The 17785-nt window shown below is 43.9% G+C and overlaps 1 protein-coding gene across 1 annotated transcript in view; it reads right to left on the minus strand.

Moving 5' to 3' along the window:
* Positions 1-6593: 6593 nt before the first annotated feature.
* Positions 6594-17785, minus strand: part of BANF2 (BANF family member 2) — a 30831-nt gene continuing 19639 nt past the window's right edge. The window contains exons 3-4 of the mRNA XM_037521056.2: positions 13383-13519; positions 6594-6786 (exon numbers count right to left, since the gene is read on the minus strand). Of these exons, the coding sequence (XP_037376953.1) occupies positions 6640-6786; positions 13383-13508 (273 nt within the window). The 5' untranslated portion in view covers positions 13509-13519 and the 3' untranslated portion in view covers positions 6594-6639. The remainder of the gene's footprint in view (positions 6787-13382; positions 13520-17785) is intronic.

A 17785-nucleotide genomic window follows, 5' to 3' on the forward strand; every position in this document is an offset into this window, starting at 1 on the left:
AAAGGGGAGGTTCCCTGCCCCACGTTGGGCGCCAAATCTGTTATAGGACAGGGAGAGGGGCAGCCCAAACCCCGCAAACCTGCCTATTCTAAATGGGTTCTGCCATCCGCCGCATCAACACAAAACATAGGAGACTTTAATGGGAAGGAACTTTAATAAAACTAGGAAACAATACAGGTAAGGCAAAGAATCTAGTTTCTAAATGAAGCACCCAAAGTTACCCGTCCCCTCGCGGGTAAAAGTCCATCCATATGGGATTGGCCCAGAGCAAGGCCCCAAAGCCTGCCACAAGTCTAAAGCATCTTCCAGTGGGGACCCACAGCAAAGGGTCAGAAACAACCAGACAAGCCCGGAAGGAAAAGAGCAAAATCAACATCAAGATAAAAGCTGCCATGGTCACCTCTCCACGGGTCTCATCCACATCTGTGTCACCCAGTCCACAACCAAAAGACAAGCTTGGTTTCTTCACGTGTCTCTAGGCTCCATGCGCCTCCTCCAGGTCTCCTGGCTCCATCCTGCCTCCTTCCTTAGTCTCTTCTGCAGCTTCTCCTCTTCCTGCTCAGCTCCACCCTCCCTTGGGTGGGGCAGGGAACCTCCCCCTTTCCTGGGGACCACCCTGTTACAATAAGATCAGTGTTTAGATACCCCAGGGGAACCAAATGAGAACCTAATGGCTCCTAGACCCAGTAGGATGGAGCTCCAGTTGCAACAGTGATCAACAGTGATGGCTCACCATTATGGTGGCTTCCCCTTCTGGCCACACTCCCCACAGCCCTGCAGCATTTCCTGGGGGCGCTTCCTGAATCCAGACCCTATCTCAGGGTTTTCTTCTGGCATGGCTCAAGCTAAGATACATCTCACAACACCTTGGCTGTTTTGCCCTTCCTCCTCCCAATCACCTCAGCTTCTTGAAGCCAGAGAAACTCAGATTTATTTTCCTGACTTCCCCGTTGCACCTAACCATGCTGAGAACTGTAGGTAATCCATAAATACTAACCAAAATCATTAACTGGCTCAGGGGCATCTCGGACTACAGATATTAAGCCAACTATCAATGTCCGACCCCTTTTCCTTACAGACAGGTCAGCTTTGAGTTAAGCTGTGGGTGGAATCCATGACAACTGCTAAGTGTTCTCAGGCACTAACCCTTCCCCAAATCATTGCAGCAACCGTCCTGCTAAAGTGGAGGATGAGCCTCTGCCTGGGCTGAGGACACAGCACCAGCCTGCTGTTCCCCTGGGGTGTCCTTGAGAATACTTCAGTGGGCTAAAGGCCCAATCAAAATCAGAAATAAGCTGATTTTCACCAGTTGTCCTTTCTTACACACTCATCAAAGACTGTATAGTCCCCGAGAGCTGTACAGCATCCAGTTCTCATATGTTGGGACAGAACTGAACTAGGCCGATAATCTGATAGCTGGGCCCCTTCCAGCTCGCAGCTGCGAATTCTCCCCTGAGTGTTGTGAGATGGCAAGTGCTCAGCAATGAGCTAAGACGGGTGGAGGAGAGCTAAGAACAAACACAGTGCTTCTGCTAGGCACTACATAGCTAACCTATACGATTTCCACTAATCTACACTGCAGGCCAGGGTAAATACCTGCCTGCCATTTTACAGATATGGAAACTGAGGTTTAGGGAGGTTATGTAGCAATCTCAGGTGAGACAGTGGCTGGCAAAGCAGGAATTCATAACCATGTCTCCAAAAGCAACTTTCTTTCCCCCACCCTGAGCTGTTGCTCCATCTAAAGATTTGGTTGATTTTTAATGCAGCACCTCTTGGCGAGGCCAGGGCATTTAAACTAGAGGAATGTGTCAATTAGCCATTATAGCATAGCAAATGATTCCAAACAGCAGTGGCTTTTATTTTTTTAAAGATCTATTTATTTATTTATATAAGAATGGGGGTACAGGCCAGATCCACGGGAGGGTGAGAGGATTCACCAGAGACAGAGTGGGGAACAGAACAGGCAGACTGACGAAATACACTGCTGAGGAGAGGTGAGACAGCAGGTGAGACAGGAGCAGCAGGTGAGACAGGAGAGGTGAGACAGGACGTGTCTGAGCAGCAGGTGAGACAGGAGAGGTCTGCCGCTCCATGTGGGACCCTCCTGGCTGGCTGGGATCGAACCGGTGCTGCAGAGGCTGCAGACAGCTTCACAGCACGGCGCTCAAACGCCTGCGCCACCAGGGGAGGCCCAGCAGTGGCTTTTAGACAGCAACAATTCATTCTTTCTGGCACCTCTATGAGTTGACTCATCTGACTCACAGGGTTAGCTGATCCAGACTGGGCTCAGCTGGGCATCACTGTATCAAACTGCCTGTTTGACTGGCCTTGGGTCTTTGCTGCAGGCTGCGTTCAGATCAGCTCCGCCCAGGATCATTTCTGGGGTCAGGCTGAAGGGATAGCTGTTCTCTCGATGTTAGCAGAGGCATGAAAGAGCAACTGGAAATGCACAGTGAGGCTCAGAACTAGCACCCTGTCATTTCAGTCTCATCCCATTGGCCCAGGCAAGTTATGTGGCTAAGTCGAAGTCAAGAGCTGAGAGTGACTCTGCTCTGGTGGAGAGAAGAGGACTTTGTCCTATAACAAAGGTTAGGATACAGGGTGTAGGGGAAAAGCATAGCTAATAATTTCATCTATGAGGAAGACAAATATCAACACAAGGGAATGAGCAACTGATAGGGAACATTCCTAAAGTCTGTGGGGAAGATATTTGGGTATGCGGGTCATTCTGGTATCTCTCCAGTTACACTACACAGGGAATAGCTACACCTGTCTTCTATATCTGCGCTAGGGTCTCTCTGTAAAAGCTTTTTAGTCTTGGGGTCCCATCTCCCCAGTGTTTTTTTTTTTTTAAACTCTCTAACCCTTCTTCTACGTGATCTTAGACATCAATTTGGCTGAAGAGATGAATTAAAGCAATATGGGAGGAGTATGTGAATGGAGTGAGGGACAGGGCTACCTCCCTATTCTTTTACCTAGAACTGATCAGTTCTTGTCTTAGAAAATGAGTGATTTCTGGCCTCCCTGGCAGCGCAAGGGGTTAAGCACAGCACTATGAAGAAATCTGCAGCCTCTGCAGCATGAGTTTGAGCAACCCACATGGCGCAGCAGACCTCTCGTGTCTTATCTGCTGCTCCCCTCAGCATTGTATTTCAGTCAATCTGCCTGTTCTGTTCCCCACTCTGTCTCTGGTGAATCCTCCCATGCCTGCATCTCTGTCCTGTACCCCAGCTCTTGTATGCATAAATAAATAAATCTTTAAAAAAAAAAGAAAATGAGTGACTTCTAAATATCATGACTATTTAAGTGGAGAAGGAGTCCATGGACTATGTAGGTGGGAGCAAGGGAGAGGCTTTTTTTTTTTTCTTCTTTCACTTTATGATTACTTTATTTTTTTAAATAAATTTTATTTTTATATTCCCCATACAATTGCAACCCCCTTATTTTGACCCCAATCCCTCCCCTCCCTTCCCCCCATCCCCCATAGAGTGTCTCTGGTTCATAGTTTTTTGTTGATTTTGATTTTCACTTTCTTATAGTTATTCATTTTCCTGGTCCCTTATTTAAGTTTTCTAGATTCCTGCTATGAGTGAGACCATCTGGTATTTTTCTTTTTCTTTCTGGCTTATTTCGCTGAGCATGATCCCTTCCAGCGCCATCCATGTTGCTGCAAATTGCATGTGTTTATCTTTTTTGAATGCTGAGTAATATTCCATGGTGTATATGTACCACATCTTCTTGATCCAGTCATCTATTTTGGGGCATTTGGGCTGTTTCCAAAGCTTAGCTATTGTAAACAGTGCTGCTATAAACATAGGGGTGCAGGTGCTCTATGGAATTGATGTTTCTGTGTCCTCTGGGTAAATACCTAGGAGTGGAATTGCTAGGTCATATGGAAGCTCTATGTTTAGTAGGTCCAGAAATCTCCACACAGCTCTCCATAATGGTTGGACCAGTTTGCACTCCCACCAACAGTGCAGGAGAGTTCCTTTTTCTCCACATCCTCGCCAACATTTGTTGTTGCTAGTTTTTTTTAATATGTGCCTTTCTCACTGGTGTAAGATGGTATCTCATGGTAGTTTTGATTTGCATTTCCAAGGGAAAGGCTCTTAATGGTCAGGAGATAGAACAATTTAAATCTTTGGGCCAACCAGTTGACTCACTTGGAATTCTTTTCTTTGGCAGGAGCTAGAGTAGTAGAACCAGAGAGTGTTAAACAGACTTTAATAGAAATAACCCCATCATATTATGAGTTTAGGAAATATGCCACCTGTGAGTCATTCAGGGAAAATAATGGATTTAACTGATGACTGTGGTCTTGGTTAGAGCTGCAACAAATATTTGCACTTCTTCTGAGTTCAGAAGAGTCCTTGCCCCTTGGAGTTAGATACGACTATGTAACTTCCCTGGCCAATGAAACTTGAATGTAAGCGAAATGTGTCATTCTGGACAGAGGCTTTGAAAGGCAGTGTGAAATTCACCATGGCACTATCCATGCTGTGATAGTCATGGAAGCATGTATGTATTAAGAGGGAATCCCCATCAACCTATCTCAGAGTGACTACACCAAACAATTTTCCTGACATGGAGCTTGAGTGAGAGAGAGATCAACCTTTGTTGCTAAATCATTGAAATGTGTGTGTGTGTGGGGGGGGGAGGTTATTTGTTGTAGCAGAATAATTTGACCTATTCTGTTTGATCTGATGATGCAACTTGACCAACAAAGAGATGTATGAAAATAAAGAATTCAAGGATGACCAAAATATGATTTTCAAAATAACAATACTAACAAGAATTGATGAGCACTCTTAAATATACAACTAAGACTAAACAATTGCAAGGGTTATGCTTCTGGGAAGAATGTAAAAGCTATTAACTTTGGCAAATTATAAGTAATAAAACCAATTTTAAAAGGAAAGGGAGAAGGAAGATGGAAGAGTGTTAATTTTTTACTTTTGTATCAGGAGTTCATACTATCTAACACTGAAAAATTGAGTTTAAAGCAAGCCTAATGTACTAACCCTGCTTGTTTTTCCCATTTTATTCTTCAAACTAAGGAGAAATTTAGAAATTACTACATGTATTAATGGAGAAAAATTTCAGCGATATTCAGCACTGAATTTTTTCCTTGTTAAAAGAAAATTAAATTCCAGCACTTTTGTCTTCGGTTGGGTTCTTTCAGAAGTCAGCTGAGACTAAATTTGAGTATTTCGTTGGTGGGGAATAATCCCAAGGAACCCCGATAGGGAAGTAGGAATACAAGACAGGAAAGGGAGAGAAGCAAATACCTGGGTGGTAAAGAACAGGTGACCATGTGGGCAACTGGCCTAACCCCACTGGAAGCTTGGGGTGACTGCCTCAGAGTAGCCTCACCTGAGGAGTGAGGAAGCTGGGCTTTTGGCCATCAACTCCCACTCATAACTGAGGTTTTTCCTGGGGGCATTAGCTCCCTAATATTTCATCCCTGTGTTGTGGCTATGCTAATCCCACTTCTGTAGCCAGAGACCCCCCCTCAGGCTGAGGGGATTCAGCTTCTTGATGAGAGAAGTTACTGGCGTCTACAAGAACAGTGAATGCCTGAATTATGCTGAATGAAAAAAAATATGTTAAATGAAAAAAAAATCTCAAAAAGCTGCATACTATACAATTCCATTTTTATGACTTTCTAGAAAATTCAAAACTTTAAGGACAGAAAACAGATCTTTGGTTGTCAGGGTCAGGGGGAGGGGGAGGGGTGCCTGAATCAGGCATTTGGGAGTTCTTCAGGGTAATGAGAATGTTCTTCATCTTGGTCTTGGTGGTAGTTATAGGACCATGCCTTTGTCAAAATTCATAGACCTACACAGCTAAAATGGTGAGTTGTGTGCAAACGATGCTTGAAAAGCCTGACTGTGATGGTTTTTAAAATAGGTCCGCATATTATGTGCTATCTCAAGAAAGTTTAATTTCTCTCCTTCCTCACTGGGAGACTTAGTGACGTGCTTCTAAAAATAGAATAAGGAAGCTTGATGTTCTGTGAGTTAGTGACTAGGTCATAAAAGACTGTGGCTTCCTGCTTGCTGTTAGCCCCTCTTGAATCAGCCTCTTCGTGGAAAGCTAGATTCCCACACCATGAGCAGCTCTATGTAAAGACCTATGCTGGAATAGCTGAGGCCTTTACCCAACAGCGCTATGAATGAGTCATCTCCGAAATGGACCCTCCAGCCCAAGTCTAGCCTTCAGGTGACTACAGCCCAACTGACAGTTCACAACCTCACCATAGCCCTGAGGCAAAATCTCAGTTAAACAACTCTCATTTCTTAACTCTCAGAAACCATCAGTGATAAAATTATTGTTTGTTTTATATGACTAGATTTTGGATTTATTTATTATGCATCAACAGGTGATTAATACACTGAGTTAATATTTTAATTCCCATTTTTATATCATTATGTCCCTTTTATGTAAATGTCTGCTGAGATATTTGTATGCTATTCATACAAGGTGGATTTTCTTATGTTTGTCCTTCTTTATATTCTTAAACTACTTATTATAATAAGCAAGTATCATTAAAGTTATAAAAAAAAAATGACTCCAAGCCTACATCTTGGTACAGCACAAGTCCATTTATACAGGCAGCAGAGCGAGGAGGGGTGTTTACAGGAAGCAGGCACACCATTCCTTCAGACAGTTAGAGCTCTCCTTTGCCTCACACTCAGTAGCACCACAACAGCAAATGAGCCACTTCTGGAACTCAGCTTCATTCTTATGCATCAGAAGGAACTGTCCCAGTAGGATGTAGGCCTGTGGGGAGGGGACAGGCAGGGAGCAAAATGGGAAAGGACTTTGTTACATGACAAGTATTTCTGATATGTTCTTCAGGCCTCTGAGCTAGTATTTCTCTATTTATTTATTTATTTATTTATTTATTTATTTATTTATTTGTAAAAGATTTATTTATTTATTTATACAAGCACCGGTACAGTCAGAAGTGCGGGAGGGTGAGAGAATTCACCAGAGCCAGAGTGGGGAACTGAACAGGCAGACTGACGAAGTACACTGCTGAGGAGAGCAGTGGGCGGCAGGAGAGGTCTGTCGCGCCATGTGGGACCCTCGCCGGTGGCTGGGGATCAAACCGGCCCTGCAGAGGCTGCGGGCAGCTTCTCAGCCCAGTGTTCAACCCCTGCGCCACCAGGGGAGGCCCAGTATTTCTCTCTTCAAAACACACACACACACACACACACACACACACACGCATTCATTCTCCACACCACCACTATCTCAGTTGCTCTCAAACAAGGGTTCCCAACACCAGGCATTGATATTTTGGCTATTTATATTTTGTGGGGAGGGAACTGTCCTGTGCATTGAGGGAAATTTCCCAGCATCCCTGGCCTGCACCCTCTATGTATCAGTAGAATTTTCTCCCTTGAACAGTAACCATCACAACCAACTTCCAGACATTGCCAGATGACCCCTCAGGGACAAAAATCTCCCTTGGCTGAGAACCACTGCATGTGGGCCTGGCAGGTGAAGGGCCTATTAGCATCCATTTGTTTTTGCGACCCAGTTGCCTGAGATCTCAAAGGCAACTCAATCTGAAATGAGAACCCCCAAAACCTGGCCTCACTTTCTGCATTTTCTGCAGGTAGGTGACATGTCCTGCCTCATCTGCAAACTGACCACTAGAAAAACATGAATTCCTTTTTCTTCTTTTATAAGGAGCACCATGGGGTGAGCATAGAAGGTCACTAAACTTTGCCCTTCCTTCCCTCCTGAAGAATCTCCATGGATGAAAAACACACATGAAGATCAAATAAATACATCATGAGTCATACATACATTTCTGGCATTCCTGGTTTTCTATTTGTCCTACAATTAGCATTTATTTTTACCATTTTATTGCACCATTATGGATGAGGAGCAAGGAGCCGTGGAGAAATGGACTTTCAAGACCGGGTGGCTGTAGATTGGCTGTCACTAATGGGGAAAGCCTGGAGATTTAAGGTGCCATAAGTGCCTATCTCTTGGGGCTGTTTGGGGGTTTTCCAGCCTGGAATGAACGAGAACCATGTCCATGCCTCAGTTCTGGGCCCTCTCCAGAATACCCACTGGCATCTGTTTACTTTCAGTCAAATAGAACAAAGCAAATTTCATCTTTACCCAAGGGAACATGTTTTTTTTTAAGAGAAATTAAATAAAAGCTGAATCCCAGTTGTAAAATGTCCCCAAGCGTTGGAGTTTGGGGTTTTTAATTTTTAGTCATGGTCCAGTTGTTGAAAAGAGAAAAAAGTTAGGATTTCGTGGTCATTTTAAACTGCTACTTTAATCATCTTTTTTTTTTTTTTTTTTTTAAAGCAGGGTAGTTGCTGAGAATGAGCTCATTTTACTTTATCGGTATCCTCACATCTTCAGGGGTGGATTTCCTGAGCTGCTTTTTAATTCAACATCGAAAATAATGAATGGTTGGTTCCTGGTGGCTGATTGAGCCAGTTGCTGCCTGTGTGGGAGGTGCAGAGGTGAATACAACAGGATCTGGAAACACAGTGTTTTTTCTAAGGAGAGGGTACATTAGTGAGAATAATAGTAATAATAGTGAGGGCACTTCTGATCCTCTTTGCTGGGCTCCAGAGCCCTGACAATGTTTTAATCCATCTGACACTCACATGTACCTCTCCCGTTCTCCAGATGGAGTCACTAAAAATCCGAAAAGTTAAGACTTCTGTTTTCCTCGACCCCATTCTTGGACATCTCAACTGTCTACAGGTGGCCTGGCACCCATGGGGTCCCCTGACATTTCAGAGGCTTCCATGCTGGCTTCAGCTGGTCAGCTAATTGGAGTCTCCACATTCCCCCAGGCTCAGCAGCCAGGAAACCAGGGAATGCCTGGTACACAGAACCAGAGGCAAACTTTCCAGGAATGCCATAGGAAGAAGGCCTGGCCCCGTGGCTGGGCTCAGGAGCCAAGTTGCAATATGACACCCCCTTCTCCTTCTCCACTTTCTCTCTGGTCTCACCCTGCCACCTTCCAGCTGGTGGAAAGGGACTGTTTGCCTGCTTTGCTATGTTCCCAGGGGATGCTGGAGTCAGGGGCTTCTGTTGGGCCCTGCTCGAAACTTACTCCGTTTTTCTGCCAACTCCAGAAAGCAAGCCCTTTGGAGATGAAGAGAAACTGCCTCTCTCCTCTCTTGGGCCAAAGCTCAAAAATCTGGCTGCCAGGAGGGTGACATAGAGACACAGGAGCACTGAACAGATGTCCCCATCTTCCCACCAACTGAGACAGTAGCCACTGCAAAGCCAGGACGTTTGTTCCCTCCGCAGCACACATGGCAGGAGGGTGGCTCAAGGACAGGCTCCCTTCAACTCCAATTCCAAACACTAAGGTTTACCCCAGAGACTTGTCCCAAGCAAATCTGGAACACCTGCCAGTTTGCTGTATACAACTCCTGAAGGGCAGCAGTTCGTGTCTGCACCAGGACATGGTTCCTTGTGTGCAATGGGGCAGTCGATGGACTCACCCTCAGAGGGTCCAGCTTTGTTGCATATTCTGCTGCCCCCACCTTAAAGTGTTAATAACTTTGAACAGGGGCCTTGCATCTCCCTTTTTCACTTGGCCCAACAAATTAGGTAGCTGGTCCTGGTCCAAGCTGATTAAAAGTTTTGGTCTTCAGATGACTTCTGACCTTATCAAACAGAGATACAAAGTCTCAGCCTTCTTGTTGTCATGCTTGAGGCAATGTTCCCACTGCCCAGCTCCCAACTTCTCACAAGACTTCATTGTGTGACAAACAACTTTCTCTTTTTCTCTAATGAGATGTTGGCACTTAAGCCTCGATGTCACTGATAGTCCATGACAACTTGGCAAATCTGCTATTTCTCAGTGATTTGTGGGTTAAAACTCTAAGTAGAGTCTTAATTCAGTGCAGGGCTTGCTCCTTTTCTTGCTTCTTCCTGTTTCTCTGGAGCATAGGTCATTAAAACATCATTTGCTTATTTGAAATTCACATTTAACTAGGCATCATGTACTTATCAGGCGCCCTTACACAAGGTGACCCTAAATTTATTAGATGACTCCAGACACTGGGTAGTGGGATCCATTATCTTATAGCTTGCCCCAGAACCTGCCTGCCCATGTTCAAGCTTCATCTCTTTCACCTTCAGTGACCTTGAGCAAGTCACAAGGCTGTTTTGTGCCTCAGGTTCCTCACTGGTAAGATGGAAATGAAATTGTATACATTATAGGATTGTTTGTTGATTAAATGAAGTAAATTGAAAATATTGAGATGTAGCAGATTATGTGATGGTTCTTCTATCACACAGGAGAGACTTGGGGAACAGGTGGGCACCCAGAACTCCATTCTGATTTTCTAAGTATCACTTAGGAGGTAGATTTAATCTCAAGAATATAACTTTATAGCATCTTCAGAGAGCTTCGAGCCAAATTTGGTTCTCTGGGTTATTAAACTTCTAACCTGTTGGAATAACTAATCCCTATAGTAACACACCCACCCCATCAGGAACTGCCTGTGACTGAATATACTGAGTGCCTGGAAATTCATTCATTCCCCTGTGGTTGGGGTTTTCTTAGGGAGATGTGCAAAAACCAGAACAATCCTCTGCCTTAGTGCAGATTACAGAGAACACCAAAGGCACGTTGTGTCTCTATCATAGTGAGTGTGGGTTTGCAGATCACATGTTGGAAAACTGGTCAACAGTACAGGGTCCCGCTGAATACTCGGACTTCACTGAGGCCTGGAAATATGTCTCTTCCTCTGCTAGACATAAGTCTCCCCGAGGCAGGGGATAAAATTACAAGAACTCAGAGGATTATAAGGTAATGAAATGACTGTGTGTGATATTTTCATGATGGGTCATTTCACATTTGTCTAAACCCACAGATTGTACACCACCAAGAATGAACCCTAATATAAACTGTGAATCTGGTTGATAATGATATGTCAGTGTGGCTTCTTCAATTGTAACAAATGTACTTGGGATAGTAGAGGAAGTTGATAATGGGGGAGGACATATTGATGCATGTGTCAGTGCAAGGGATATGTGGAAAATTGCTGTTTCTTCTGCTTAATCTTGCTGTGACCTAAACTTGCTCTAAAAAATAAGTTATTAAAAATATACATTCATACATATGTGTGTGTATGTACATTTGAGTCTGCACTTTTATTTGCTACATCTGAGACCCCTTGTCTATAAGCATCTGCCTGCCCCAGAGGCTCAAAATTACACTGGCCCCGCACAACAACTGGTCTTTATCTAGAAGCATTTGCTCATCTTAGAAATGCTGAGTGTCTCCTCCTCCATCCTCCATCCTCTTCCATCCTCAATCCTCTTATAGGTCCAGCCGGTTCCAAGTCCTGATACAGGATCTCACCAACAGATCTTAGTGTAAGCCCCAGATCTTCTTGACAATTCTAACTTGACTTTACTCAGGAATTCTATCCCAAGGTACTAACTCCCCAGAGTCTCTGTGACTTTCTTTATGCAATGCAGACAGTGACTCTCATCTTGTTTGTTGCTTTCAGAGGCTCAAAGCAAAGAAGAAAGGTGAAATCCTCCGTGTTGTGCCTAGTGTCATGGCCGTAGGAATGAGAGGACCTAGAAATGGAATGCTGGTCAGGGTGCTGGCCAGGAGGTCATGAGCACAAGAAGGACATGACTCCAAGAGCTTGGCTGCATATAGACAAATAGTCTCTTCTTACTGGCCTTACTGGTCATGTAGCAAGTTCTCAGATGCCTGAAATTCTCCCATTATTCATTCATTCCTCTGTCTTAAACATACTTATCATACCTGTAATCCTCATTTACAACACAACTAAGATGGAAAGACTTACAGAAAACAAATCAGTTCTTGCCAAAGACTAAGGGTCGGGAATATGAAGGGTATGGGGAGTATTTTGGTGTGATGAGATTGTTCTGTCTTGATTGTGGGACTGCATGTATTTGTCAACACTTCCAGAACTAACATGTTTAGTACTTGCTGTACTAAAAAAAAGGTGAAATGTCCTTAAAAATATCTTTTAAATGATGATATAGTTGAATAATAAAACCTCACAAACATGGAACAGTAAATCAATGGCAATAAAAGCCAGAATAAGGGTTACCTCTGCGAGTGTGGGATGACATTGACTGGGAAGAGACACAAGGGAACCATCTGGAATTCCAGAGGTGCCTAATCACTGGATTTGGGTGGTGGATTCATGGGTGTATATAAATGTCAAAATAAGCTACGGTGAACCTTTCACATCACTGTAAGTTACACCATAATAAAAAAGTAAAAGGGACCATAGTTACTTTCCAAAAAAGAAACTGTAATTAAAAATGTCTCCCCTAATCAGACTTGCCCACCTCCCTCCTGATTAGGAGTGATCCTCTATCCTTTATCTGGTAGGAAAGAATCAAACCCACCTCAGTCATGGTGCTCCAGCTTCCTGACCAAGGCCTTTTATTGGACATTAAACTGGCTGGTAGATGGGGATGGCATTCAGAATACTTAACTTGGGCAATGCAGTGATCAATCAGAAAGCCACAGGTCCAGTAGCTCTGATGCCCCCTGGAAACAATCGTGTGCTGTGCCAGTGGAAACCAAACATGATCAGTTGAGAGTGGAACAGCCCCCAGCCAACTTGGGTGTTTCTATAACATCTTCCTTGCTGGCGATGTAGACTGATTTTTAACAATGGACGAGGAAGGACAGCAGTATTTCTGTTGGTGGTGTCTCTCTCCAGGATTGTGCAGTGCTGTGTGGATTCCCATCTGCCTCTGTTATGTGCTCTCTTTCTTTTGGTTTTCTTTGAGGATGTCCCCCTTTCTCCAAACAGCTTTATAATAGCACCATAAATAAAAATAATTACATAGGACAAGATGTTCAGATTCCACTAGAAATTCTTGAGACTGCTCTTGGTTCTGGGAGTGATATCACAGAATACTCATATCTCAGTACACTGGTGTAGATCCCAGGCTGCTGTGAATCCACCTGTCATTGCCAGGCTGATGGCCTGATGGGGTAAGAAAGACCCTGACAGTCTTTTCATGGGGATGAGGGGGTGGGTGTGCACCCAAATCATCCAACCTGTCAGCTTAGTCTGCCCTAGGCACTGACTCACTTCTGTCAACTCTTGAGTATTTGAACACCAAGTGAGTCATATCCAGTCCAGCAGCCCAGCTGCTCTGAATGGAAGTGATTCTACTTGCCCAACATTTATGGGCCCATGAGGCAACCCAAGCATGTGGGGTCAATAGTGCTGAAGTATGTCACACTCTGCCAAGTGGCAGCTTTGCACTCTGATGGCCCCTTACAGGGACATGTGGCAGCAACGACCATCTGGCAGGACTGGGAGAAGAGAGATTGGGGAAAAAAATGGAAAATAAGAAAAAAGAATTACCTTGTTGAAACCTTTGGTGACCAAATTGATTGCAAGTTCATGGCTGACCCCATCTACCCAGGCAACATCCTTTTCCCCGATGGGTTCAGAGAGGAAGGCTCTCAGTCTGGGAGACATGTGATCCATCTTCTGCAACACTAATGGGGAGAAAAAGGATTAAGAGATAACTGAACACTCATAATGTGAGTGGACACTGAGGAGCTCCCTCAGCCTACAGAGGAACTAGGGTAACAGATGGCAAACTTCCTTCCACCATCCAACATTTATTGGGGGCTTTTAGGTGCCAGGTGCAATGTCCTGCACTAAAGACCTTTACACATCCATTCCCATCTTGATAGACTAAAAGATAAATGGTGATGGTGTCATGTGAGCCTAACAAATCTCACTGAAAGAGTGTGCTTAATGCTAAGAAATGCAATGGTACCTTTCCAGTTCTTTCCACCCTAAGTACTCAAATGTCTTGCTTCTCTTAGCTAATTAACCTCTCTTAAATACCAACACTTTTCCCATATTTTTAATTTAGCACTTATCACAGTCCACAATAAATGGTTTGGTTGTAAGTAACAAAACTCTTAAACTGGCTCAAATCTTAAAGAAGACAGTCTATCACTTACTCTATAATTCAAAAGCTCAAGGGTCACATTGATTTCCCTGATTCTTTCAGCTTTTCCTCTTTGTGTCAGTTGGTTCCCCTTGGGCTAGTGAAAGAGTTCCAACACTCATATTCCCAAAAATCTCCACCCCAAGAGGAAGATGAAATAGAAAGAACAAGTCTCTGAAGAGTTCCCAGCAGGGTCTCACAAAGTTTCAAGGTCTCGCAGGGTCACTGGTGTGAGCTTAGAGTTGGTTGATGTGCCAGTCCTAGAGCTGGAAATAGAATTAGCTTTATTGAAGCTGTACAAGGTGTGAATTTAAGTATAGCTACCTGGAAAAAAACACTATTATTATCCAGAGAAGAGAAGATGGGTATTCAAGCGGTAAATATAACATCCCACTATGGACTACCCCTTTGGTGAACTGAATCCATACTCTCCTTCCTTCACATACTCATCAGAAATAACCACAGGGCCAAAATAGTCTCAACCCCTCCCCAATAGGTGAAACCCTGAGGTTCAATGAGTAATTGGATTCAGACTCAACTTTATTATTTTCTGAGAGATGTGTCATACTCTCATGTCTGGAAGTAGCTACACATGGTCTGATAACTTGTGAACTAAATTCTCAACTTCACTACCACCAACAGCCAGAGATACCAGGGAGAAAACCAGAATGTCTACCATAAGCATTTCCAGAAAGGAACCTTGTATTTGGAGAAGGGGAGCATGGGAAATACCTTCAGTTGTCATTGGTTGATATACCATACAATGCTGAGAAAACATTGAGGGTTCCTGTCCTATAAAACAAGTTTCCTGATCAGATAATATGGCAGCTCCCAGTTCTGGGTTTGGGTGCATTTCCACTGACTTGTTAAGATTAGAGTGGGCATAGTGTTGATTCCTTCCAAGAAGAGACTCTCTCTGTTTTAGTGCTCCACTTCATGTAGATTCAAGTTCAGGATGGTTCTGACAGATGGGAATCTCAGGCAAGAGTAGGCCTCTTTTTGGAAACTCAGTTCCCATGTGAATTTAACGAGTTTCTTTTATTTAAGTTCATGGGCAGGTAGTGGAAGCTAGAGATCCTCTCAGGTCATTTCCTTGAGCTGATAATTGACTTCTCTACCTTGCCATTGTCTTGCTGCTCATTTCAGTAGCATCTTCCCTTATCTGGTGTGGTACCTCAAACTTGCTCATTACTTCTAGTTGTTCCCAACTGCATCTTCACATGATAAGTCAGTTGTCCTCATTAGCAAGCTTGACATATGTTTTAAGACAAGATACTCAGCAGAGACCTGGTAAATGGGACAATGCTTTTTGGGGGTCCCAATCTTTTTTCTTGCTAAGTCACTAAATTTGTTGCCTGCCCTCTAACTTTATCCTGATAAATCAGCTTTTCCAACCCAGAAGGACTTGTTTATCAATGTCCAGAACCTTTAGATTATAGGTGACAGGCAGAGAGGCCCTCTTTTCACAAAGCTCTATTTCCATCCCTCTCCACTTTCAAAAGGGCCACCTTTCCCCTAAATGTGAAACTTCCAGAACCATGATGAAGACTGCCACTGGTGGCCAACATCCTGAATATTTCCTATCTTGTTTTCAAATATCATGTCTCCCTAAGTATAAGGCCTGTATTCCAGGGAAATACTGGCCCAGCAAAACTAACCATTTTGCTAAACAAAGGTCATTATCTTCCTGATTTAAGTAAAGACATTGAGACATTCATGCTGCCTGCTGTTTGAACTTCTTTTCACAGCCAACCTGCATTTAAGTTTTGCTCATTTTAGAATCCCCTTCCTCTACCAAACTCTGTGTCAGTTTGGGCAGTTTATGATGCAGTTTGTGAAAATCCAGTTCAAATGGGTTTACACAGTAAGGAGGTTTTATTAACATATGCCACCAAAAAATCCAGAGGTGGATCACATGGAGCACAAAAGTTGTGTGGTATTACTGGGGGTAACTGCCCCATACCACCACATAGAACCATGTTAGGAAAGCAACTCAGCACCCACTACATAGTCCTCAGTAGGCTGTGAGATCCTGGAGAGCCATAGCTACCTTCTGATGGTCTTTGCTCTCCACCCCAGCTCCTGCCGCATTGCCCAGATCTGTGCCTGACACATGCCAAAAGTGCTGTGCAGCCATTGGTTTCAGTGCCTCCCTTTCTTAGCACCAGCTCCCTCACCTCTCTCCTCTGCTCCCAATTCTTCAGACCCTCCTGTAAAGTTCAGTTCTCCCTGGAAGCCTTCTTATCCCCAGGGGAAGTTTTGTGACATTTCAAATGAAACTAAGCTCTCCACAATGAATCTAAACGCTCTGATTTTAGGAGTTGGGGGGTCCCCAAGGGAAGTGGTCTTGCTGTGTTGGCTGATTCTGGGAAAAGAAACACAAAGCAAGCGAGGTTGTCCAGGTTCCAAACTCTGCAGTTCTCAAATACTTGGATGTGTGAGCTGCTAATAAATTATGTGGAGAGCATCCGTCTCTGTCTTCAAAAGCCAAATAGGAAGATTTTTCTTAATCTATGAAAATAATCTTAATGGGTGAGCTCCTGGGCATCCGGCACCTCAGGGGACAATGATTGGGAATTGGTGGCCAGTTCAGGTCAGGTGGGTAAGAGAGGAGAATTTCTGAGCAGAAAACCCAAAAGTGCTGGCGGGGCTCACCAACTTTGCTGAGGGAAAATTCCATTCACTATCCATATTGGCCATCTGTTAAGTTAAACATTTCTACCTATTACAAGAATAAATGGAAACTACAACATTGTTATCACTGCACGAACAGCATCAAAGACAGGCAATGATTAGTAACACCTTGTGTGTGTTTGCTTTTCTCACACACCTGATATCACACTAATCGTTGAAAACTCTGGAGGATGGGAGTGATCTTTATCCCTCCAAGGGCCCACAGTAAGGTCTTCATGTTTATTAGGATGCCATGGCCTGCAATCATGGTTCTCCGTTAGGGGTAAATTGTCTCTCCCCCCAACATTTTGTAATGTATCTGGAGACATTTTTTGGTTGTCACAACTCGGGGAGGGGAGAATTATATTGAAAACATATGGGTAGAGTTGAGGGTGCTGCTTAACATTGCACAATACAGGTGACATCAACACACACACACACACACACACACACACACACACACACACACATACACGAAGTGTCCAATCCCAAATAACCACAGAGTGAAGGAAAAGAGAAACACTGAGCTAGGGATTTCAGAGAAACTGTGACTTAAATGGCCTTAAACAATAAATACATTTTGAATCTCATTTAACCAAAGACCCATTGGTGCAATGAACCCAGGATTTTTGTCAGTCAGTGGCTGTGTTATCAAGAACCATGCTGGTTGCTGCCAAGGTCCCAAAATCCCTGCAGAATTTGCTTGTGTCCCATCCCAACATGAAAACTTCCAAAGAAGGGAAGGGCCATTTCTACTTGGGTGTCACCGAAACCTATTCAGAACTTCCCTTGGTTTCACTGGTCAAAAGCTGGCAACACACCCAACCATAAGCCAGTCACTGATCAGGAGAGTAGGACCACATGGGGAATGTGGCCATGAGAGAATGTCCTGTTCTGTAAGAAAAAGAGAGGACGTGGGAAGGCAAGTGACATTTGTATGTTTTCTAAACTGTCAGTGAATCACAACTAGAGCTTCGCAGAGTTTATGTGTGCACACAACACCTGTGTGTGTGTTGGGGGAGGGTTGTTGAAAAATGCAGATTTTGATGCAGCAGATCTGAGGTGGGACCTAATATCACATTTCTAACTAGCTCCTAGAAGATGCCAATGCCATTGATCCACAAATCAC

The sequence above is a fragment of the Talpa occidentalis genome, unplaced genomic scaffold, assembly GCF_014898055.3.
Source record: "Talpa occidentalis isolate TD23 unplaced genomic scaffold, MPIMG_talOcc4v2.1 talOcc4.10, whole genome shotgun sequence".
NCBI classification, from domain to species: Eukaryota; Metazoa; Chordata; class Mammalia; order Eulipotyphla; family Talpidae; genus Talpa; species Talpa occidentalis.